Below are 26,139 nucleotides of genomic sequence, written 5' to 3' on the forward strand. Positions count from 1 at the left end.
TCCACGACATCCTCAGCATGGCATAGGAAGCTGGTCAAACGATTCACCAAAACGATTTTATTCCCATGCAGAGTTCCTTATGGTGCACTGTCTCAGTACTATTCTACAAATGGCCATTATATAAAGATTTAAATTAAACCTCTATGATATCCTAGTATTTTCTAAATGTTGAAAAAAAAAACCAAACCAGTTTAGTCATCAAGAGCGATTTTTCTGTGCAAAAAAAAAAAAAAAAAAACCACACACACACACACCCCCTCTCCAACACCAAAAAACTCCCAGTACCAGATAGCCACAATACGAGAGCAGGGAGTAAATGCATATGAGGAAAAAGGATTCAAAATAGATTTTTATTTGCAAAATTAAATTTAAAAAAAGAAAAAAAAAAACAAACAAAACCAGGAACAGAAAACTAGTCCGAATCAGGTTCCTTCTTCTTTCTTCTCATCCCTTTTGGATGAGTCCCAGACTCCGTTCTTTCTTTGCTGCGTTCAGTCTGTTGTGTCATCCACTCTTTTTCTAGCTGTTTCAGCATGTCTGGAGTGAGGAGTCCTTGCTGCACCAATCTGGAAGCAAGGGACAGCTCTCCTGCATTGGCGCTGGGTGGCTCAGTAGCTTTACTCCCTAGCGCTTTGGTGCCGCGTGTCCTTCTAGCTTGGCTCTTTAAGGTTCCTGACAATCGTGACTGGCTCACTGATGGAAAGCTCTCCAAATTCAACAGCTTATGCTTCTCAGACACTTTAATCAATTTAGTGATATTGTGCACACCATCTTGGATAATACCATCTAGTTCCTTCTGGAGATCTCGAATAAGGCTGGCATCTGGAAACATATCCATAAATCGGTAGCTGGGAAAAAGACACATTAGCATTATGGCAACAGCTCTTACTGCAGTCACTGGACTACTCTCAATGGCACACCTACATCTTGACATTGATTAATTCTAAATGTTCTTTTTGCAAACTCTCTTCAGTGCCTTTGCTCAACCTTTATTTCTGCCCCCACACATCCGAGGAATATGTCATCCTGAGGGAGGGTCAGCACTATACCTCAACAGACTCTGATATACTCCTAGAGAGGGACATGCCCCTCCTTTAAGAATCACTGGCCTAGAACAGGACTTCTCAAATGATAATGGACAAGTGAATCACCCAGGGATCTTGTTAAAATGCAGAATCTGATCAAGTCAGGGATGGGCCTGATACTCCTTAGTTCTAACAAGCTCCCAGGTGATACCAGTGCTTTTGGTCCAAGGACCGTCCTTTGACCAGCAAGAGTCCAGTGGACCTTCCTTCTCACCCAGCCAACTTAACTAGAATTGTAATAACTCAAGTCATTTTTGGAATGGGTATAAACCATTCCATCAGTTGAACTGCCTTTATGGACAACAGACATAATATAGAGCATCTTGCAAATATGTCCATAATTTGAAATAGAAAAACAAATTCATAAAACCTTTAATTTGTCCTACTAGAAAAATGAGAGCACATAAAGGAAAAATGTTGGTACCTTAGCCACAGGTAAAGATCCAAGACATCGTGCACAGCTTCAAGATCCATGAGGTCTTTAATATTCCTAGGTGGAAGTAAAGGCCATTTGATGTATCGGCGTAACCATGCAAAGGTCAGGGGCTCATTCCTGCTATACTGCCTGGCAAACTGAGAGGGAAAGAGGAAAAGAGTTTCATAGAAGTGTCAGAATTCCCTTAAGTCTACAATTAGAAAGAGAAAAAATAAGGAAGCAAAACAAAAACATTAATTGTGGTTGTATTTCAATAGACAGGTGGTTTCTTTTCTCCTTTGTACTTTTCTCCTTTGTTAAGAACATTTAATACTTTATAAGGCCAGGTACAGTGGCTCACGTCTATAATCCCAGCACTCTGGGAGGCTGAAGCAGGTAGATCACTTGAGCCCAGGAGTTCGAGACCAGCTGGGGCAACATGGAGAAACCCCATCTCTATAAAAAACACAAAGAATTAGCTGGGCATGGTGGTGTGTGCCTGTGATTCCATCTACTCCTCAGGAAGCTGAGGTGGAGGATTACTGAGCCCGGGGAGGTCAAGGCTGCAGTGAGCCATGATCGTGCCACTGCACTCCAGCAGCGTGAGACCATCTGGAGAAAGAAAAAAAAAAAAAAAAAAAAAAAGATGATTTCCTTCTTTTTCTAAAACCAGGGTAATAATACGTGCAACAGAAGTTCAAGGGCTACTCTGGGCACACAACCTATAGAGTATCCCTGCTTCACAAGGAGCAGTTTAAAAAAAAAAAAAAGAAGAGCTGTAGAAGGACTAACTTTCCAGGGCCTGTCTGTTAACTCTTATTTAGGAATATGTGATGTTCTAAGCTATGGACAGACAGTACCTGAAGACTCCTATTTCTATCTCATTATGTAATAGTCCTATAACCTCAAATACGAGCTTAAGTTTATCTTGTTAATGTTCTCCCTTATTATATAGAATCCCTCTGAGGTGGCCTGGTGCAAGGCTGGTCGGAAGTCAATCTTGGCTCTGCCTCCTGCGAGCTGTGTGGCTTTGGCCAAGTCACCACTCTGTGCTTCAGCTTCCTCACTGGTAACATGAGACACCACAGCCCTGTCTTGAACCACAAGACACTGCTGGGGAATGTGCTTTGAAAACCATGTTGCATTCCAGACATTAGGCAATATTATACATCACCTGTACTACAGAAGATAGACATACAACCACACAGTAAGACCCCTCAAGCAAGGGTTTACATAGAATCTTCAGCTTCAAGATTCAAGCTGATTTCAAATGATTCATTTCCTAATTAGGGGAAATTATCTCTAAATGCTTAACCTAAACAAGGTCAATACTTCAGAGAGGAAGAGTAGTTTTAGATCAACTGTGTTTAAATAATGCCACAATTGTGTTAAATTCAGTCTGGTCCACTCTGCTAAGTTTAATAAATGCCAAGTAGGATAGCCATAAAAGACAGAAATGTGACCACACTGCCTGCCAGGCAGGACAGGCCAAGCATGAGTTCTCAAGTTATCTTATAAAGGCAGTAGCTCTAATTTTTTTTGGCCACAGACAACTAATGGAAGCCCAATACATAAAAGAGCTAAGTAAGGAGTTATGCAGAGAGGGCAGGGAGAGATGCCCGCCCGCCCGCCCATCCATCCATCCATCCATCCATCCATCCAGCAGCTGGCCCTAAAGGAGCTCCATGGAGCACAGCTTCCAAATCACAGTCCTAAGGGGCATGGTAAGTCATCAGTGTGATTGAGCTCTTTCATAGTTCAGTAATGACAAAGATCAAGAAAAAAGGAAAAGCCTCTAGATTTCATATTCTAATTTTCAAACAGAAAACACATGGAGCGGCCAGGCAAGGTGGCTCACGCCTATAATCCTAGCACTTTGGGAGGCCAAGGTGGGTGGATTACTTGAGGTCAGGAGTTTGAGACCAGCCTGGCCAACATGGTGAAACCCCATCTCTACTAAAAATACAAAAAATTAGCCAGGCGTGGTGGCGGGCACCTGTAATCCCAGCTACTTGGGAGGCTGAGACAGGAGAATCACTTGAACCTGGGAGGCGGAGGTTGCAGTGAGCCAAGTTCATGCCACTGCACTCCAGCTGGGGCAACAGAGGGAGACTTCATCTCAAAAAGAAAACACACAGCGCATCATGGCGCACACCTGTAGTCCTAGCTACTCAGGAGGCTGAGGTGGAAGGATCGCCTGAGCCCAGGAGTTTGGGGTTACAGTGAGCTATGATTGCGCCACTGCACTGCAGCCTGGGCAACATAGCGAGACCTTAAGAAAACAAGCAACTGTTGACCTGCACGTTCCAGAGACTCCCTACACTTTAGTAAAGAGCTTCTATTCACTAGAATAGCTCTTTAAAGGATGGTGTGAATGGGGCCAAGGCCATGGGACTGAGTTCCACTCAGGTCAGTTTACAGCAGTTTAAGATTGTTCCATAAACTTCAACCTTATGCTAGCTAAGTTTTTCACAAATGCCAGCTCTAAGAAACATATTTTCTAGGTAAACATCTGGACATGGAAGGTCTCTAACACATATTGTTAAGAGAAAAAGAAAAGGCAAGTTGTGAGTAATTCATTAAGATAACGTTGATGGGGCTGGGCACAATGGCTCATGCCTGTAATCCTAGCACTTTGGGAGGCTGAGGCGGGTGGACTGCTTGAGCTCAGGAGTTCGTGATCAGCCTGGGGAACATGGCAAAACCCTGCCTCTACAAAATATAAAAAAATTAGCCAGGCATGGCACGTGCCTGTAAGCCCAGATACTCAGGAGGCTGAGGCACAAGAATCGCTTGAATCCAGGAGGCAGAGGTTGCAGTGAGCCGAGATGGCACCACTGCACTCCAGCCTGAGCGACAGAGTAAGACTCTGTCTCAAAACACAAAAGATAATTTTTTACAGGGAAACGCACCCTTACAAATCTAGTGTTTCCATATGAACATGCACGTAGGCAAACGTAGTGAAAAACAGTCTGCAAAGATACACACAAACTTACACAAGTAGTTATTTCAGAGGACTAAGATTGGGAGGGAGCCACATTTAAGCTATCTGTAATGTTTTCATTTTGTATAAAGAGAATGTATGTATTATTTATGTAATTTTTTTTTTTTTAAAGGACAGAGTCTTGCTATGTTGCTGGAGATGTTCTCGAACTCTTAGGCTTAAGCAGAGTTGGCCTTCCTGCCTTGGCCTCCCAAAGTGCTGGGATTACAGGCATAAGCCACAGCACTGGACTATTTACTTTATTTAAAAAATAAGTTTAGAGATAGATTCGATTAGAATATAGCTCGTATGCAGAATGCTCAGGCCTACAGAGGAAATGGCAATGAACCTCAGTGAGTCAGGACAAGATTCAGAGAAGGGGAGGCCTTTGGGTTTAGTGGGGTGGGGAGAGCATGCAAAGCAGAGGAAATAGGGCGGGCAAGGTCCCAGAGAGGTGAGAGAACAGCAAGTCGGGGCAGGAAGTTCAGTGTCCACTGTTCTTCCTGGCCCCCAGGAATCCTGTGCTTCTCAGAAGTCAGAGATTTGCATCCCTGCTCAAACGAGTAAAAAGGGGCTAGATCCCTGGCATGGTGCTCATACAAGACAGTAACTCCTGGCTCAGTGCTTTACACTTAAGAAAACTGAACACGGCTGGGCACGGTGGCTCAAGCCTGTAATCCCAGCACTTTGGGAGGCCGAGACGGGCGGATCACGAGGTCAGGAGATCAAGACCATCCTGGCTAACACGGTGAAACCCCGTCTCTACTAAAAAAAATACAAAAAACTAGCCAGGCGAGGTGGCGGATGCCTGTAGTCCCAGCTACTCGGGAGGCTGAGGCAGGAGAATGGCGTGAAACCAGGAGGCGGAGCTTGCAGTGAGCTGAGAGCCGGCCACTGCACTCCAGCCTGGGCGACAGAGCAAGACTCCGTCTCAAAAAAAAAAAAGAAAACTGAACACTATTGCTACTATTAATCCCTATTTAAGTTTTTACAAAGTCTCTCATATTACAGAGTACTCTTCTAATTGTTTTATGTTGAATAACAAAGTACTGTTTGGGGAAACTGTATGAACCTGAAGGAACTCAAAATATCTTAAAGATAAAGGCTTACCTGTAACAGTGAAGAGCACACAAAAGGCTGCTTCTTGTTGATAGGGGCCGTGCAGAAAATATACCTCACTCGCAGACTTAATGGAATATGCTGGATCAACTCTGCAGAAAATTTAAAATCATCCATATTGCAGACAAAATACTGCCCATCAACTTGTGAAAAGTCTACAAAAATATCCTGGGGAAAAAAGACATGAAATTACTGGACTGCCTAAGTCAATTAAAATGAACAATGAATAACACTCAAGCCTATAAAAGGCAATCTCTTTAATCCAGAACAAACTTCCATAAAGGCTTGCTTTAATCACTCCCTCGTATCCTTCCCCACCTGAAATACTGAGAGGAAATTCCTCAAGACTAAAGTCCCAAAAGATTTTGAGAAAAAGTTTTCGCTTGTAAAATAAATTTTATAAATAGCAACTTCTCAAAGGCAGACTATCCATTCATGCTCATGAGGTTAAGCAGTAATCACTTGACATATCAACATTTTTAGAAGAGATTCGAAAGGGAGTTTCCACTTACAATGAGATTGGAAAGTGTTGTATCAGGGAGATGGTAGGCAAACATTTCAATCTGCTCAGCAGTTGGATGAAGACCAGCTGCCTTTTAGTAAAAGAAAAAACAATCATAAGCTGATTTAAAAAAAAAAAAAAAAAAAACGACAAATTTTCTTAAGTTATTGCATGATAAAGTCCTATTCAGGCTAAGCTCTCACCAAATAAATACATTCAAGCTAAACTCTCACCAAATGAAGTAAATGCCAAGAGTTTGAGTAAAAGAAAATATATCATTTTACCATTTATTACCAATTAGAAAAGCTGATGAGATGATTTAGTAAAAATGAAAGATTATGGCTACTGAGAAATTATCTTTTGCTTACATTTTAGTCATATTTCTAAAACCTATGATGATCTGACAGCGTATAAAAAACGATTTTATGGGCCGGGCGCGGTGGCTCACGCCTGTAATCCCAGCACTTTGGGAGGCCGAGGTAGGCAGATCACGAGGTCAGGAGATCGAGACCATCCTACCCAACATAGTGAAATCCCGTCTCTATTAAAAATGCAAAAATTAGCTGGGCGTGGTGGCGGGCGCCTGTAATCCCAGCTACTCTGGAGGCTGAGGCACGAGAATTGCTTGAACCCAGCAGGTGGCGCTTGCAGTGAGCCGAGATCGCGCTACTGCACTCCAGCCTGGCAACAGAGCAAGACTCCGTCTCAAAAAGCAAAAAAAAAAAAAAAAAAAAAAAAAGATTTTATGGCCAGGTGGTGTGACTCATGCCTCTAATCCCAACACTTTGGGAGGCCAAGGTGGGAGGATCACTTGAGGACAATAGTTCAAGATCAGCCTGGGCAACATAAGGAGATCCCATCTCTACAAAATTTATTTTAAAAATTAGCCAAGCATGGTGGTGAGCACCTAAAGTCCCAGCTGCTCAAGAGGCTGAGGTGTGAGGACCTCCTGAGCTCAGGAGATTGAGGTTACAGTGGGCTATGATCATGCCACGGCACTGAAGCCTGAGTAACAGAGTGAAACACTATCTCAAAAAAAAAAGGAAAGAAAAATCTGTTTTCCAGGGTAAAACTATTTTCCATGTCTCAATTCTCCTCACTGAATTAAAATGAATAAGAAAAACCCAGTCACTTTAACTAAGGCCATAAAACTAACATACATACACACATCTAGAAAGACATGAGAGCATTTTTGAACTGGAAGTGAGTTCTCTTCACTGCACATTACAGTGCTTAGACACGGCCACAGGTAAGTATAAGGAATGAAGCATGAAACAGAGAGAGAGAAAGTGAATGAAAAAGACAAAGAGGAAAAGAGGCAAGAGAGATTAGTCATGAGGGAAGAAGAGTTCAAGACATGAGGTGCCCAGGAGGGAGGCAGGGAGGTCACGGGAGCCACCCACGAACCTAACTGTACTGCTAATAAGTTACAGAAATGATTCTAGCACAGCCTTCCCCTGGAAGCTTCTCCCTGCATGATCTCATGTCTATATTCCCCTTCATCTAATGTCACGGACAAATGAGATAAGCCATGTAAGTGAATTTTCCAGGCAACTTTAAATTTGAACTATTAATAGAAAGTTTGTTTCAAATATGTACAATTGTAACTCATTAACTAATATCAACCAAAATTTAACCACCTCCTCACTGGATGAAGTTGTATTGTTTAGGGCTGTTTTTGCCCCATACTCAAGGGTTTCGTCTGTATTCAGGCTTCTGGTCATTTTTCAGCCCACTAATGTAGCTCTGTGTGCTCAGCTGAAGCAACTGCTTTCCTCCCTGTTCCTTCCCGCTGCTAGATTCCAGAAGGAACTAAAGGCAAATCAGGCTCACTAAACTTTGTCAATCTGGACCTTCACTTGCATACCATTCTCTGATCAAAGGATCTCCATGGCTCTCCAAAGCAATAAAGTAGGGCTTTTTTAAATGCAGTTTTCATGGCACAAAACTTTCTTTCACTTATGTCTGTATCCAGAAATGTGTCTGAGACGAGAGTCTGGATGGTGGGTGAGGGAAAGAATGACTGTCCTCCACAGAGAAGTAGTAATTAACATGTTACACCTTACCGTTATAGGATCCACAGGCCTCTTCAAAATTTCCTTTAATAAACTGAGATCTTCGTGATTCATTGTTGTGACCTCTCCTTCTTTAAATTGCGAGCTGAATCTGCCAGCTCTGCCAGCAATCTGCAGGGCTTGAGAGGTGGTGATTGGTTCCAGTTCTTTCTCTCCCTTTTCATTGATACTGGGCTTTATAAGGGAGTAAAAAATAATTCTCCTTATGCTCCTGAAACAGAAATAAAAGTGATCCTGCAGACTGTATGAAAAACTCTCCAATACTTGGGTCACTGCATAATGCTCACTCCAATACTAGCTTAGGTCCTCTTGCAACCTAAGCTTGACTGCCACTTAAAAAATTAAGGAACGTCTGGCACAGTGGCTCGCATCCATAATCCCAGCACTCTGGGAGGCTGGGGCAGGAGGATTGTTTTGAGGCGAGGAGTTCAAAACCAGCCTGGGCAACATAGCAAGACCCAGGTCTCTACAAAAAATTAAAAACATCAGCTGGGTACGTTGGTGTGTGCCTGTAGCTCTAGTACTTGGGTGGCTGAGGCAGGAGGACTGCTTGAGCCCAGGAGTTTGAAGCTGCAGTGAGCCATGATCATACCACTGTACTCCAGCATGGGGCACAGAGTGAGACTGTCTCAAAAATAAATAAATACATAAATAAATAATATTTAGGCTTAACATTGTTTTCATTGAGAGATAATAACTAGCCCCACATGCATACTAGGCACTTGGACACCTGACTGAAAAACTGAAAATAAAGTGACATAGTATGATAGGTTAGCAGTAGTGGAGGGCAGCACTCAAACGTCCTAGTGTGGGCCGAGTGTAGTGGCTCATGCCTGCAATCCTAGGACTTTGGGAGGCTGAGGTGAGATCACTGGAGGCCAGGAGTTAGAGACTAGCTTGGGCAACAAAAAAATAAAAAATTAACCAGGCTTTGTGGAGTGTACCTGTGGTCCCAGCTACTCTGGAGGTTGAGGCAGGAGGATCGCTAGGGCCCAGGAGTTCAAAACTGCACTGAGCTACAATTGGATCACTGCACTCCAGCGTGGGTAACAGAGCAAGACCCTGTCCCTAAAAAAAGTCCTGGCACTATTTAATATTTTCTTTTTATGGATAAATCTCAAATCTAGCCTATAATATTTATTCTCCCAAATCAAAGTGTTTGGTCATTAATGCCAATTAGAAAATTGAAAAACAAAAAACCACCATTCAACTCACTGAATATTCATGTTTATTAAAAACAAATTACTTACAAATTAAGTCCCATGCCAATTGCATCTGTAGCAACCAAGATTTTGCATGGGTCATTGGGATCATTAAACTTTTTTGCTTGAGCAAGTTTGGTCCCTAAAACAAGAACAATTTATGTTAAATCAGTGTTCTCAGTGTTTTATTACATCGAGCTAAGTACATCTTGGAAACCCTCACTCGTGTTCTTCCCATTTTTAATGATAAAACCTTTACTGTTTCAAACTTTATTTCTTTATATCCTCAAGGAGCTACTTATCCTTTACATCCATTCCTTCAAATACTCCGTCATATAGCAACACAATCCCCCACCACACTAGACTTATTCCTGAGGACACAGATTTCAGGACTACAACTTAAAAGGACATGGTCAAGTCCAGATTTCAATGACATTTCTGTAAGAAAATATTAGTAAACTCAACATTTAAGATACGGTCTAATAATAGCAGCAACTAACAAGAACTATAATGAAAATACTTCTATTTCCACTAAATGAAACAGAAAATTATTTATTTTATATGATGTTTAACAAATTACCAATACAATCAAGCAGCTTAATTCAATATTGTTTACTATGTTTTTTATACATATCTCAACATAAATTGCAAAGATAGGAGATTTCATATCTTGTCATGATGAAAGTCAATAATTACCAGGTGGGAGACTGCCATATATAACAGCTGATTCTAATCCTCGAATTTCAATCTGCCGACTCACAGAATAAATATCATTCTTGCTAAAACAGACAATGCAGTCCCCAGGCCGAAGGTTATCTAAAGATTCTAGTGCATGGTCCAGCACGGAAATGGCGGTAAGCCTCTTATAGTCTCGAACCTACAATAAAGACATGAAATGGCAAAGTGACACACCCAACTCAACTTCTTGTGACTAGTAATTAAGTGAAAAGCTTGCAATGCAGTTAAGCTAAAAACTGATAAGTACCAATTTTTTTCAAAAGAAAACACAGAAAAACATTTATTTTGTTATTTTAAGTGTTACCATCACTTCTCATTGGCATCTCTAAAGTAATAAGATGAAACACAGTGTTTCATACATTTTCAAAGCTTTTTCTCATATATTTCATTTTCATGGCAATGTGTTAAGTTCAGAAAGGTTATTAACTGCTATTTCCATTTTATATAACAGTAAAACTGAGCCCAATAAAAAATTAACATCTGAGGCACATTTTGCAAGTCTCACCTGTGACTTGTCTAAAGAATGCAAAGCTCACTTTGGGAGGCCGAGACAGGCAGATCATAAGGTCAGGAGATCAAGATCATCCCGGCTAACACAGTGAAACCCCGTCTCCATTAAAAATACAGAAAAATTAGCCAGGCATAGTGGCAGGTGCCTGTAGTGCCAGCTACTCAGGAGGCTGAGGGAGGAGGATGGCGTGAACCCGGGAGGCGGAGCTTACAGTGAGCCGAGATCGCGCCACTGCACACCAGCCTGGGAAACTGAAACTCCGTCTCAGAAAAAAAAAAAAAAGAAAAAGAGAGAAAGAATGCAAAGCTAAGAATGGCAAAACACAGAATGGACTCCAAAATTTCTTCTACTATATTCCACTATCTCTCCTTGAAAACTGAGCAAAAAACTAAAATAACAGGCAAATTCAAAACTATTTCCTTGGTTTATGCTTATAATCCCAGCACTTTGGGAGGCCAAGGTAGGAGAACTGCTTAAGCACTGGAGTTCGAGACCAGCCTTGGTAACATAGTGAGATGCCCTCTGCACAAAAAAATAAAAAATTAGACGGGTGTGGTGGCAAACAAACACCTGTAGTCCCAGCTATTTGGGAGGCTGAAGTGGGAGGATCACTTGAGTCCAGAAGGCTGAGGCTGCAGTGAGTTGTGACTGCACCACAGCACTCCAGCCTGGGTAACAGAGTGAGACCTTGTTTCTAATAATAATAATAATAATACTTCATTTTATCATAGAACTCTGGTAAAGAAAAAGAGAAGAAGGATTAAAAGGAAACCAGTTACTTCCAACTCTAAGAATCTGAAAAAGGAATATAAACTGTGTCTGGCAATTAGATGTGTATCAAAGGCCCCAATATCTGACATACAAGACTTTGAAAATGATGAACTTGGTGGGTCTCAAACTTCTAATAATACTGATTTATTTAATTTGAAGAGATCTACTCAAGCCCCAGAAGGTTTTGTCAAGAAGTGAAGAATTTCCTGTACTCTTGGAAGACTTAGGGTATGATGACCACTCTGTCAGAACTTCAGATCATGAGGTTCAATCAAATATATATGATCTAGTTGATCACAAGAAAATGAAGCTTTCTTTTTAGTTAAGTTCTGACATTGGCATTATCTAGGGCCTCTGAAGCCACTACCTAGGTACTCTGGACTATTTGATATGCTACCTGGAGACCAAAGCATCTAATCGAATACCTCCACTTCCTCCCCCGTTGTGTACATAAGCTCCGTCACCAGGTCAATAGCAGCAGGTTCTCCACACAAATGAACTTCTTCAGCACAGAGTCCTGTCAATGCAAAACTGGGTTTCTTAATTTTAAAGATTTATAATTAAATATGCAACATTTTACATAGCTAAAGTACTTTACGTTGGCTGACATATTGCTTTACAACCTTACCAAGTATTTTCAAAAATATTATCTCTGATGCAAACCTCGAAATAACCACCCACTTCTAGTGGGCCAAGATTATCCAATTTTTATTAATCTCAGGCCTTTTAAATTGCTTTGGCCAAGGTTTCAACTCTAGCAGAGTGACACCAGCCAAGATTACAAGCTGGCATTTGGATGTTTAGTACTGAACATAGGTCCTATACTTGTGTTTTTCAAATTAGGATCCATGGAATCGCTGAGGTACCTCAGAGGTTGGGGGTTGGAGGGCAGAAGAAACTCCAAGCTCCTTATCCCTGAGCAGATACACTTCCATCTACTTTACATAACAGGTTTCAATGTATATTCTTTGTTTAAAAAAAGAGTTCAGCTTTTTTTTTTTTTCTTTCATGAGACAGAGTCTTGCTTTGTCGCCTAGGCTGGAGTGCAGTGGTATGATCTCGGTTCACCGTGGTTCACTGCAACATCTCCTTTCCAGGCTCAAGTGATTCTTGTGCCTCAGTCTCTGAAGCAGCTGGGATTACAGGCATGCGCCACCATGCCTGGTTAATTTTTATATTTTTAGTAGAGATGGGGTTTCGCCATGTTGGCCAAGCTGGTCTTGAATTCCTTGCCTCAGGCAATCTGCCCACCTCAGCCTCCCAAAGTGCTGGGATTACAGACCTGAGCCACCGCACCCAGCCACGTTCAGCTATTTGTTTTTAAATTTGAAAACACCTGCCCTAAAACATGATCAAAAATTCACTCCAACATCGAGTAGCAGAAATTTTCATTTATGTCTATGGACCTCAAGAACTCCACTTACAGGAGGCTATTCTAAAGAAATAATTTTTAAAAAAGAAAATAATCTGGGTGAAGTGGCTCATGCCTATAATCCCAGCATCTGGGGAGGCTGTGGGAAGAGTGTTTGAGCCCAGGAGTTCAAGACCAGCCTGGGAAACATACGGAGACTCTGTCTTTACAAAAAATTTAAAAATTAACCAGGGGCACGTTGGCAAACAGCTGTCATTCCAGCTACTCGGGAGACTGAGATGGGAGGACTGCTTGAGCCCAGGAGGTCAAGGTTGCAGTAAGCCACAACTGTGCCACCACACTCCAACCTGGGCATCAGAGCAAGACCCTGTCTCAAAAAATAAAAAGCTTTGGCCACAAAGATTTTTACTGCAGCCTTATTAGTAATAGGGAAAAAAAGGTCCAACTCTATGGAGCAAATTACGGTATTGCCCTTCAACAGAGATATGTGATCATATTAATATGTAATATGAAAAATATCACATGAAAAACAGAACTGAACAAAAGATACAAAATTAGATGTTCTCAAAACACCATATGCACATACAAAAAAAAAAAAAAAAAGACTAGCATGAAACACACCAAAACATAAATTGTAGTTGTGTAAATATGAGATTTTAACATTTTAACTTTAATTACATAGTTATGCTAGTTTTAGCACAGGAAAAAATGGATTTCCCATTATTAAAATAATATTTAGAAAATAAAAACTAATACTTAGTTGACTTTTTTGTGTCAAATGAAAGGTTCTAGGTGACTCTATTTGGCAATGGCAAGCAGATAAAAATGCATCTCAGTGCAGATGTCATGAAGTTCGGGTTTTATGGCATTACCACCACCAACCTAGAAGTGCTCTGGTCCAGGCCCATCCTCTGGCTGGATCTCTAATCATTTGAATTTCATCAATTACAGCCACTTCATCTGAAAATTAAAAAGTTAATGTGAGCAATAACATCTACTTAAATAGTATTATAAACAAATTCCAATACCAAAATTCAAGCATCACCATCGCCACCACCACCATCACCACCACTTACTGGGTTCTTTGTTCTAAGTGTTTTGGCAGGTTTGTTCTAAGTGTTTTAGTGTTTTACCTCCTCTTAAGTACCTCCTCCTTAATCCTCACAACAAATCTATGAGGTTAAGTATTATCACTATCTCCATTTGACAGAAAAGTCAGAAGCCCAGAGAAATTAAGTTACTTGCCTTAAGTTATACAGTAAGTAAGTGTAGAGATGAAATTCAAACCCAGGCCATCTAGCTCCAAAGTCTATACTCTTTTTTTTTTCTTTTTAATTTAGATACAGGGTCTCACTGTTGCTCAGGATGGCCTTGAACTCCTGGGTTGAAAGTGATCTTCCTAACAGTGCCTCACTCTGTCACACAGGCTGAGTCCAGTGACACAATCATAGCTCACTGTAACTTCGAACTCCTAAGCTCAAGCAATCCTCCTGCCTCAGCTTCCAAGTAGCTGGGACTACAGGCACGCAGCACCATGACCAGCTAATTTTAAAAACATTTTCTTGGGAGGCCGAGGCAGGCGGATCACAAGGTCAGGAGATTGAGACCATCCTGGCCAACATGGTGAAACCCTGTCTCTACTAAAGATACAAAAATTAGCCGGGCGTGGTAGTGTGCGCCTGTAGTCCCAGCTACTCTGGTGGCTGAGGCAGGAGAATCACTTGAACCTGGGAGGCAGAGGCTGCAGTGAGCCACGATTGCACTACTGCATTCCAGCCTGGGCAACAGAGCAAAACTCTGGCTCAAAAAAAAAAATTTTTTTTTCTTTAGAGATGGGGGTCTTGCTATGTTTCAGGCTGGCCTCGAACTTAAGTGATCCTCCCATCTCAATCTCTTAAGTAGCCAGAATTAACAGGCACAAGTCACCACACCCAGCTCCAAGTCTATACTCTTACATACTCTACCACACTGCCTCCCAAACTGAGCAGTTCCACTTGTCCTATTTTTTGCAATCTAAGAGACAGCCTGAGGAATTTGCCTGATGAGAGCTATCACATCTAGACAGAAGTAAAAGAAGAAGGCAAGCTGCAGAACAAGGAGGTGACAGCCCTTCATTTACTAATGAAGCATCTCTACAACAGGAAACCAGGCAGCTCTCAGGAGTAGAAAGTAAAGTAGAAGGAATAATTCCTTGGGCCTCAGCCATGCTTATTCTTAGGGGTTTTAAATCTATCACTATGGCAAAGAGTAGTGTCTCCTTTTATTTTCTAAAGCTAAAATGCTTCCAAATATATTATTCCAATTCCTGTAATTCATATATTATATTTTTACTTTCTTCTCCAAATACCACAGAATTGAAAAGAGAACATTTAAAAATACAATTAATATACTTACAATGATACTTAGAAACGTAAAGAAAGCTAATTCTATATTGAAAAATCATCAGATTAAAAATTACTTATTGAGGCTGGACATGATGGCTCATGCCTGTAATCCCAGCACTTTGGGAGGCTGAGGCGAGGTGGATTGCTTGAGCCCGGGAGTTCGAGGCCAACCTGGGCAACGAAGTAAGACCTCTTCTCTACAAAAAAAAAATTTTTTTAATGAGGCGGGAGAATTGTTTGAGCCCAGGAGGTCGCGACTGCAATGAGCTGTGATCGTGCCACTGCACTCACACCTGGACGACAGGAGTGAGACCCTGTCTCAAAAAAATAAAAAAAGTACTTAGTGATCTGGATATGTACAAACAAGACTAGAAGAGAGGACACAGAGAAGAAATTCTGATTTATAAACTTCTGTGCTATTGTACAATATATTACTTTATAATCTATTGATTTTTTAAAAACTATTCATCTCATGAAGTTGATTATTAAAATGAAAAAAAGCAAGCAACCAAATAGTAAAGCACCTTCCTATTTGTTTAATATATACACCCACCATGCACACATAACTATATGCATACACAACATGAACACAGATATTGACAAAGTCTGGAAAATATATACCAGAGGGTTATTTAACACTTGTTGATTCCAGATAGATGGGATTGGGAAATTATGTATGTTTGTTTTCTTCTCTTTGCTTGCTTACATTTTTATATTTTCAATAACGAAGATATGATTGCTTACATAATAAGGAAAAAGTTAATTTTCACTTAAATGTTAAGGCCAGGCACGATGGGTTATACCTGTAATCCCACTGCTTTGGGAGGCCTAGGTGGGAGGAACACACAGCCAGGAGTTACAGACCTGTCTGGGCAACACATTAAGAACCCATCTCCACAAAAAATTTATTAATAAAAAATTAGCTGGGTGTGGTGGCTCACACCTGTAGTTGTAGCTACTCGGGAGGCTAAGGCAAAAGGATTGCTTGAGCCCAGGAGGTCGAGGCTGCAGTAAGCCATGACTGTGCCATTGCACTTCAGCCTGGGTGACACAGTGAGACCCTGACTCAAAAACAAAACAAAACAACTTTAAATAGAAGCTCATTGTGGCAGTGCACATAACAGGAAAAAATTTTAAACAACCTAAATATCCTTTAGCAAATGGGTAACAAATAATTTCAGTCCTAAGATGCAATACTATAAGACAGTTTAAATGAAGTAACTACAAATATGTAGCTATAGATACTTCAACAAGACTAGATAGATCTAAACACATTTGTGGAGTAAACAAGCAAGTGGGATAACAATAATAACATAATAATCACATAAATGTTTTAAAACACAACAATCTAGAATATTGACAAATAATACATATCAGTGATATAATATCCTGAAAAGAGACAGGAAAACTATACACACCAAATATCTGTTAACAGTTAGAACAAAAGAGGAGAGAGGAATTAAACTGGAGAGTGGTATAAAGGAAATTTCAGTTACACATATTAACATTTTAGCTCTTTTCAAAGAAAAAGGGCAAGAACTTCAGGTGCAAGCATTTGTCAGTGGTGGCAGGATCGCACGTTTGTCATACTTATTCTCTTCTTTTTCTAGATTTTAAAATTTTTTCTTCACACAAAAAAAATCATATTCCACATGTTCAAGTGTATTTTAAAATTAAAAATACCACAGCCAGGCGCAGTAGCTCACGCCTGTAATCCCAGTACTTTGGGAGGCTGAGGTGGGCAGATCCCTGAGGTCAGGAGTTCGAGACCAGCCTGACCAACATGCAGAAACCCCGTCTCTAGCAAAAATACAAAAATTAGCCAGGCATGGTGGTAGGCGCCTATAATCCCAGCTACTTGGGAGGCTGAGGCAGGAGAATTGTTTGAACTGGGGAGGCAGAGGTTGCAGTGAGCCGAGATAGTACCATTGCACTCCAGCCCAGGTGACAGAGCAAGACTCTGTCTCGGGGAAAAAAAAAAAAATTAAAAATACCAAACCAGTTTCTTAAATGGCATATACATACAAGGAGTTGTAACACTGCACATCTCAACTGTACAAGAAACATGTGAAGCCTGTTTCCCATCTGGTTGAACTGTCACACGCTCTTCACCTGTCACCAAGTCACATGGCACACCCTAGAAAGACAGAAAAAAACTAGAATTATTGAAAATAATGGCAAAAATACGTTTTGGATATTTAACAGTGTGTTCTCTCTACTACCACCAAATTAATTTGTTTCACAGTTAAAACAAAATGTTCCCATGGCCGGACACGGTGGCTCATGACTGTAATCCCAGCACTTTGGGAGGCTGAGGTGGGCGGATCACAAGGTCAAGAGATCGAGACCATCCTGGCCAACATGATGAAACCCCATCTCTACTAAAAATACAAAAATTAGCTGGGAGTGGTGGTGTGTGTCTGTAGTCCCAGCTACTCAGAAGGCTGAGGCAGGAGAATCACTTGAACCGGGAGATGGAGGTTGCAGTGAGCTGAGATCGTGCCACTGCACTCCAGCCTGGAGACAGAGCAAGACTCTGTCTCAAAAAAAAAAAAAAAAAAAAAAAAATCCCAATGCTTTTTTCCCTTTTATAAAAAACAAAGTAAAATAAGAGCCACTCTCTTACACAACCTGGGGAAACTTGGAAACATCTCAAATCAGCCAGGTAACAAAAGCATGAGACACTGCAGCAGTTTCACATTTTAACTTTGTACATCTCTGAACTATCTGACTTCATTAAAATGAATTGTTTCTATATTCGAGAAGAACATTATAAATACAATTTAAGAATGTAAAGACAGGCTGGGAGCAGTGGCTCACACCTGTAATCCCAGCACTTTGGGAGGCCGAGGCAGGCGGATCACGAGGTTGGGAGATCAAGACCATCCTGGCTAACAGGTGAAACCTCATCTCCACTAAAAATACAAAAAATTAGCTGGGCATGGTGGCAGGCACCTGTAGTCCCAGCTACTCAGGAGGCTGAGGCAGGAGAATGGCGTAAACCGTGGAGGTGGAGTTTGCAGCGAGCCGAGATCGCACCACTGCACTCCAGGCTCCGTCTTAAAAAAAAAAAAGAATGTAAAGACCTCCTATTATAATTCCCTGAGAAGGAGCAATATTAATGCTATATCAGGGTGATCAATCATTCTGCTTTGTCTAGGACTATTGGGTCCCCCAGAATGGAGGACTCTTGGTGCTAAATCTGGAGAAGTCTAGGCAAACTGGGATGGCTGGTCATCATAATGGCCTGAATCTAATCATGGGGAAACATCAGACACATCCAAACTGAGGGACAGTTCACAACACAACTGACCTGTAGTCTTCCAAAATGTACAAGTTATGAAAGACAAAGGAAGACTGAGGAACTGTCCAAGATTAATGGAAACTAGAGATGTGACAACTAAATACAGTGTGAGACCCTGAAAAGAACCCTGGAAGGGTGGAGGATGGGGTATAATGGTCAACTGATAAAATCTGAATATGGACTGTGTACTAAGTAAGAGTAATCTATCAATATTAAATGTCCTGCCTCAGACAAATATCCTGTGTAAAAGTCTGTTCTGAGGAAACACATACTCAAGTATTTACAGATAAAGAGACATTACGTATGTAAATTACCAAACTGTTCAGGAAAAAAAAAAAAGAGAGAATGCAAATTACCTACCAAAACTGGTTAAACTCACATTATAAAGTCATAATAAAACAATGAACCAAAATGTAGCCCATTTAGTGAAAATGATGCCTCAGACCACAGGGCTTCAGTCCTTTCAGTTTTGAAAAGGTGGCTTCAGTCTTTATCATTAGTTTTAGCTGATAGCACCAGAGGGCTAATCTATAAAAGGTAAATTAAATATCACAGAGTAGTGCTTAACTCTGAGGGGACAAAGGACTACAGAGTTTTGACTATAGCAACAATATTTTATTCCTTAGAAAAGTAAGTGAAGCAAGTATGACAAAATGTTAAGATATGATGAGGTGGTGTAATAGGTTCAAGCTTATTTGTACGTTACTTTCTGCATTTCTCTACATACGTAAAATGTTCTTTAATATTGTATTTCATTCATTGTACTGGGCACATGTTTTCACATTTTTGTATCTCTGAAATCAAGGTGCATCTTTAGAATTGATAGCATGTCAGAGTCAGTTGGTAGCATCTTTTTCTTTCTTAACTGTATATAAAATAATGGCACATCTTACAATTGACAGCCGCTTAGATACAATGAAATATGGTAATTTCTTGTTAACAGTAAGTTACTACAAACATCTTTTCTCACTCCCACCACAAAAGAAAATTAAGAAAAAAATGAGCAAATATTTGGTAATATACTGACAGCAGCATTACTCTTTTCGAAGATCTCATGTGCCAGTAATTTTAGAGGGCCACAATACACTCCAGACTTTGCTGAGAAGTATTTCTGGATTGCGTGATAAGTCTTTCCACTGTTTGTGGGGCCTGAATGAAATATTATCTTCCGCTGCACGGCTCTAGCATCTGGGTACCTAAAACATGAGTAGGTAAACAGCTTAATCGATTAACCTCAAAATCCATCCTGGCAAAGGTATCAAATGAAACAAATACCAAATGAAATATCCTCTTAATATTCACAAGATCAAGTCTTTGAAAAACTAAACAATGGGTTTAATATCCACATTAAAATAATGACTGGTTTCCAAGAATGGTATTTACTAACTAGAGGACAGAAAAACCCAAATGCAAATTAATGTCTTGATATTTTTCCCATTGTACAAGTCTCTTTTCCTCGGCGGTTACTAAAAATAAATTTAAACTGCTATCAGTTCCATACTATGTTCACATCATTCCCACAGCTCTAAACACATGACTAAAAGCAAACATTCCTAGGCCCCTGAATTCCAACATACACAAATATAATAATGGAGTCTTCTACCTCTGGCCATAGTGGAATAACTGGCACTAGACTTGCCCTCCCACTAAAAACAAGTACAGGTGGAGCATGGTGGCTCATGCCTGTAATCCCAGCACTTTGGGAGGCCAAGGTGGGAGGATCACCTGAGGTCAGGAGTTCAAGACAAGCATGGCCAACGTGGTGAGACCCCGTATCTGCTAAAAATAAAAAAAAACAGAGGTGTGGTAGCACACGTCTGTAATCCCAGCTACTCAGGAGGCTGAGGCAGGAGAATTACTTGAACCCAGAAGGTGGACGTTGCAGTGAGCCGAGAACACACCACTGCACTCCAGCCTGGGTGACAGAGTGAGACTCTGTCTCAAAAACAAAAAACAAAAAACAAAAAAACCCCCCAAAAAAAAGTACATATATGTATGTTGTGCCTCATATGTTGCAAAGAACTAAGGTGAGTATAGCCTACTAGATGTGGGCAATATCCAGCCTAGATGATTGGAAAGATACCAATTTAGGTAAACTTGGTAAAATCCAAGTCTTTTTTTTTTTTTCCAGAAACAACTACATTTTCTCATCTATAGGTAGCTAGGGGCAACACAGTTCCATTCTAGAGGGAAACAAAAGGGAGAGCCCCACAAAACTTTGGGGGCAAGGGAGAGACTCATCTGACACTTCTTTTAGAGGTCAGGGTTTGTATATCATAATTCAAGTTAGAATAAGTGAATTAAACTGAATTTGATGGAATGTGAGTAAACCTAGAACAGCATTGAAGCACTGAAGCATTACACAACCTGAAGACTGAGAAGGATATATAATCTGAAGGATCTTTTTATTTCCCCAAGGTCTTTTGCACTGGAGACAGCATAAAAGAGTGAACAAGTGTTGGGATGAGAGAAGATGACATCAATGTGTGAGTTCAGTATAACTGGGGATAAACTAGAAGTACTTGTGATTTTATACTCGTCTTATTACCTGCCAGGGCTCATCTAGCCATGGCAATGTTTGCCTTGAATGGCAGTAAAAGCCTTTCTTTGTTGAATCAAATACTACTACACTATTACACTTCCACATTTATTTGGGGATGGGCTGGGAGTGACAGTAGCCTAGTAGTTCAGCTACCTGATTACAGCCCCATTCTTTTAGAAGCACACTTCTGCCAAGGAGTGGTTTGTACTGCTGTATTTGGTACATTTAGTCTTTTTTCTGCTACAAGTTTTCCTTACCTGTCCTTTAGTGGAGATCTTATTCATCACAGGACAGAATAATCAAGGACAACCAAAATCCTTTTGTTAATTTCAGTACCTCAGCTATCAACATTTCTGAGGTATCATTCAATGTTCCTCTGCGTCATGGAGTGAAATTCTTGTTTTATGGGTATTGGGAGTGTGGGAATGTGATAACCTAAACAACCTTTGCTCTGAAATTCCATTTTTCCCTCTTTCCTTGAATTGTATTGACCTATAGAGTTAATTTCTTTTGTACTTTTTCAAAGAAAATATTAAAAATCAATGGTCTCAAAAAAAAAAGTACAAAGCAGGGCAAAATACATGCAGTAAATGTGTGGGGACACAGGCCATAGGCACTGCAGGACTGCAATTCTTGAAAGAATAGAACACTTGGGATGAGCCATACTGCACCCCAGTAAGGCATAAGGAGGTAGAACCCAAGCAGAATATGACAGTCTCACTGAAGCGAGCAGCAGAGATCAAGTTCGGAGCAGCTAAAATGTGAAGACCAGAGTGTGGAAGAGAAGGGTGCATAGAAGGAGAGCCCAGAAGTCTGTGTGTGGGTTCCCTGTGAGTTACTGGCCAAGGGCTGGGCTAACCATGTACAAGGTAAGAATCGGCAGGGTCTAGGAATGAGCAGCCTACCAAGGGTTTGAGTGGAAAGTCTCAAAGATGTCTCAAGTGCTAGGGCATGTTGCAGTTCCAGCCATGGTGGAAAGAACTCATTAACACCCAGGCACTCAGCTAAAACACCAGGAAGGCCATAGCTTAGACTTAAGGACAACATCGTTAAGTCACGGCTATTCTAGATCTGCCCTAATAAAACCTAAAACCACACTCAATGTGCATCAAGGTGAGATACCAGTTAATTGCCTAACAGAGTTAATTGCCTCTTTTTATTTTAGGAAAACAACCTAATCCAGACTCCTTATAATTTATTATCTAGAATACAATAAAAAAATAATAATGACCATGAATCATCCAAGATTAGAAACTGAAAATTTCAAATCCACAAATGGAGAAACTAACCAGTTAGGTGGTATTCTTAAGTCACTGATTTTACGTAGATCATCCTTACAGTCCAACACAGGAAATATTTGTTTGGCATGTCTCAAGAAAAATGGAAATAAATCATCCACATGAGCTGGAAAATAAAATACTGTATTAACATGTGCAATCTACATAAAATTCATAACTAAATTTAGTGAAATCTTTTTTCTTAGTAAGCTAAGGTGCAGGGGCATTGCCAGGATAAAAAGAAAAGTCCTCTCCAGGCGCAGTAGCTCACGTCAACAATCCCAGCACTTTGGAAAGCCGACCTGGAAGGATGGCTTGAGCCCAGGAGGTTGAGGCTACACACTGAGCTGAGACTGAGCCACTGCACTCCAGCCTGGGTGACAGAGCGAGACCCTGTCTCAAAAAAAAAAAAAAAAAAAAGGAAAAAAAGAAAACAAAAATAGAAAAGTCCTGAAGTTACAGGCTTTATCCTTTTCTGGGATCCTGTTTTGTCTTAATTTTTCCTTTTAATTTTATTTATATTTTCAGGAAAACAGGAAATTGGCTAGCAACCACCATGTTCTACTCTTTTAGTACAAACAGGCAAAGATTAGCATTGGCGAAAGTTAAATTAAAAATAAAGAACCGGCCGGGCGCGGTGGCTCAAGCCTGTAATCCCAGCACTTTGGGAGGCCGAGATGGGCGGATCACGAGGTCAGGAGATCGAGACCATCCTGGCGAACACAGTGAAACCCCGTCTCTACTAAGAAATACAAAAAATAGCCGGGTGAGATGGCGGGCGCCTGTAGTCCCAGCTACTCGGGAGGCTGAGGCCGGAGAATGGCATGAACCCGGGAGGCGGAGCTTGCAGTGAGCTGAGATCTGGCCACTGCACTCCAGCCTGGGCTACAGAGCGAGACTCCGTCTCAAAAAAAATAAAAAATAAAAAAAAAATAAAAAAAAAAAATAAAGAACCTAGACATGTACATTACAGAGATGAAGGTACAAACATTTTTTAAACTTCGAAAACCACAGACAGGCAAAACATGTGTTTGTTCCTCAGCAAGAATTCTCCACATCTTAGTGGCTCTGAGAGGAGGCTGGGGCATGTCCCATTCTGCGTTGTATCCTCAGTGCTGGGCACAAGATACAGGTCTAAGAGTCAAATACATAACCAAAACCAAACCGCCTGTGGGAATAAAATGATGATATTCTGATTTTTTTTTTCTTTTATAGCAAGAACTTTGTCCTGATATGAGGAAGAAGGAAGCCAGCGGCAGAAACAGATAGAATCTGCTATGTATTAAATTCTAACTTATATAAGAGCTTTATTTCACTGGGCCCCAGTCTTCCTCCAGTCTAAGACATATGGGTGATGTAATAACTAGCTCAGGGACCCAACATAAAAGCAAACAACCTAGAAGTCATCCTGTCAAAGCACTGAGTTATTTACAGAGGATGTTACCAGACCCATTCTAAACCAAATAAGCCCTTCTAGAGAAATGAACATGAAGTATGAGAAGAAATAGAAGGTATGTTCAATAGGATTTTAAAAAGTCTCTAAACACTTGCCTGCACCGAAGCAAATATCATTCAAAACAATGTGAATGTCCACATCTAGGGAATGAGACTGCATAATATAATTTCTAAAGCTTATGAAAGCTTGGTGGAAGAGACGAGCTGTAGAAACACAAAATGAAAAGATCTAAGGCTTAGTTCTCATTTTAAAAAGCACACAGAAACACCACACCAAACTCACCAGAGAGTCTTTTTTTTCCTTTTTTTTTCCTTTTTTTTTTTTTGGTAGTACAGCTGGTTTATTACGATCTGGGCTAAAACTGAGCTAAAACTGAAGTCCTAGCACAGCATGAAGGAAGGCCGCACCTGCAGCTCTTCTGCTGTGCAGTATGGCTCACCAGGTGAGCCTTGCCAGTCTCCCACCCAGCCAGAAGCAAAGGGCAGGGACGTGTCTCCAGACGACAACTATGTACTTATTTCCAGGTCACACAAGGGGTCGCACAATCCTGACCAAGCTGTACTGTAAGAGGTAATAAAATATCTCTATGAAGATGTTTTGGGCCTTACCATCAAGTCCATAATCAGCACCCAGTTTCTGAACTTCTTTCCTCTTGTAAAACTTGTCTAAGACCTTCTTTACTTCATCTAGAAGAGAGATGTCAAAATTTAACATGTTTCCTTATCTTAGATAAATGCTGAAAAAAAGGCAAAAGAAGCTTGAAGCAGTAACACTAAAGGCAGCAATTTAATGAGTGTTGCAAGAACTAGAAGGTTTCAGTTGATCCTTCTTTATGAACTGATATGCGATGGGAGTGTTAAGAAAAATGATCAAGTCAAACAATGCAACACCCTGTTATACCTCAGAGGAATGAGCAATGCACTCTGGGATCAGAGGCAGCCTCAAGCCTTCACCAGGCCATTTATACGTAGAGAGCCACAGTGTTATTCACTTATAACCATTCTGCACATCCAAACAGTGAGCAGCTAAAACACATCCAGAAAGACAACCAATATAGCAAGGACCAGATCCTCATGCTTAAGGAAGCCAGGCTGATCTTAAGTTTGAGGATGATGATTTCAGGGACAAAAGATTACACTTGTTCTGTGCTACATGGCAAAACTAAAGTCAGTGGGGGCAGATTTCAGTGGAATTTATACAAGAACTTCCTAACAATTAGAACAGTGAAAAGTGAGAGCTTCTTGACAATTGAATTACTCAAGCAAGGGTTAGATGACTGTCATGGGAGATAACATGCCACTATGAATCAATAATCTTACAGGTAAAAATATTTTAAACTAATCAAGCTGAGACTGTATTATGGCTGTATATGTTAAAATGCTGTAGTATATGTTAAAATACTACAGCATTATTCAATAAACATTTTACTGACTCAGCCACACACTATGTATTTCTAGGAGGAGAAGCCACAATGAGCACACAGCCTTTACCCACGAAATTCAGAAAGGCCAAGTGGCCTGCATTTTTACCTTCCACAAATGTGCCAACCACATTTTCACACAGTCCAATACACACAACACTCATTGAAGAAATCAAGCCTAAACAGAGCATCCCACTAACAAAACTTTGACAGAATGAGGAAATTTCAGAATCACTGGTTTAGCCACTAGATCTGCCCACAATTAACTATGAGATACACATACACACACAGAGCATGTGTGTGTGTGTGTGTGTGTGTGTGTGTGTGTGTGTGTGTGTGTATTTGTATTTCAGACCACAGGCAGATTTCTGGGTCTCTGTTACTTTGTGCTGAGTAGAACAACAGTTTCTTTTTTTTTTTTTTTGGAGATGGAGTTTCACTCTTGTTGCCCAGGCTGGAGTGCAATGGCGCGATCTCGGCTCACTGCTACCTCCACCCCCTGGGCTCAAGAGATTCTCCTGCCTCAGCCTCCCAAGTAGCAGGGATTACAGGCATGCATCACCATGCACCATGCCCGAATAATTTTGTACTTTTAGTAGGGACAGGGTTTCTCCATGTTGGTCAGGCTGGTCTCAAACTCCTGACCTCAGGCGATCTACCAGCCTCAGTCTCCCAAAGTGCTGGGATTACAGGCATGAGTTACTGCGCCTGGCCAACAGTTTCTTGGTATCAAGGGTAGAAAAATCAATGACAAATAAAAGATTGGAAAAAAGCAAGTGCAATTGCTTGGGAAAATTCTGCTGACCTATAAACTCGATACAAACGAAAGACAGATCACATTTATTTAGAATTAATCTATTTTCTGTGACTAATACTACCATGTTATATAAGATTCATGCTGCTTTACTCAAATTAAAATGCTTCCAAAATATGAAATTTCCCATTATGTAAAGTAAAAGAAACCAGTTACAAAAGACCACATA

At 40.7% G+C, this 26,139-nt stretch overlaps 1 protein-coding gene across 3 annotated transcripts in view; it reads right to left on the reverse strand.

Annotated features, from left to right (window-relative positions):
- Positions 1-331: 331 nt before the first annotated feature.
- SUPV3L1 (Suv3 like RNA helicase) overlaps positions 332-26,139 on the reverse strand; it is a 29,915-nt gene continuing 4,107 nt past the window's right edge. For 2 of the 3 annotated variants that reach the window (XM_025397495.1, XM_025397493.1), the window contains 14 exons: positions 24,345-24,422; positions 23,832-23,939; positions 22,293-22,407; positions 19,489-19,657; positions 17,183-17,294; positions 13,656-13,733; positions 11,827-11,918; positions 10,078-10,258; positions 9,430-9,523; positions 8,171-8,390; positions 6,115-6,195; positions 5,594-5,770; positions 1,510-1,658; positions 332-848 (listed from right to left, as the gene is read on the reverse strand). In XM_025397495.1, the coding sequence (XP_025253280.1) occupies positions 413-848; positions 1,510-1,658; positions 5,594-5,770; positions 6,115-6,195; positions 8,171-8,390; positions 9,430-9,523; positions 10,078-10,258; positions 11,827-11,918; positions 13,656-13,733; positions 17,183-17,294; positions 19,489-19,657; positions 22,293-22,407; positions 23,832-23,895 (1,968 nt within the window). In that variant the 5' untranslated portion in view covers positions 23,896-23,939; positions 24,345-24,422 and the 3' untranslated portion in view covers positions 332-412. Of the gene's footprint in view, positions 849-1,509; positions 1,659-5,593; positions 5,771-6,114; positions 6,196-8,170; positions 8,391-9,429; positions 9,524-10,077; positions 10,259-11,826; positions 11,919-13,655; positions 13,734-17,182; positions 17,295-19,488; positions 19,658-22,292; positions 22,408-23,831; positions 23,940-24,344; positions 24,473-26,139 lie in introns of all 3 variants that reach the window. The other variant, XM_025397494.1, reaches the window with a different exon arrangement.

The sequence above is a fragment of the Theropithecus gelada genome, chromosome 9, assembly GCF_003255815.1.
Source record: "Theropithecus gelada isolate Dixy chromosome 9, Tgel_1.0, whole genome shotgun sequence".
Taxonomy (NCBI): Eukaryota; Metazoa; Chordata; class Mammalia; order Primates; family Cercopithecidae; genus Theropithecus; species Theropithecus gelada.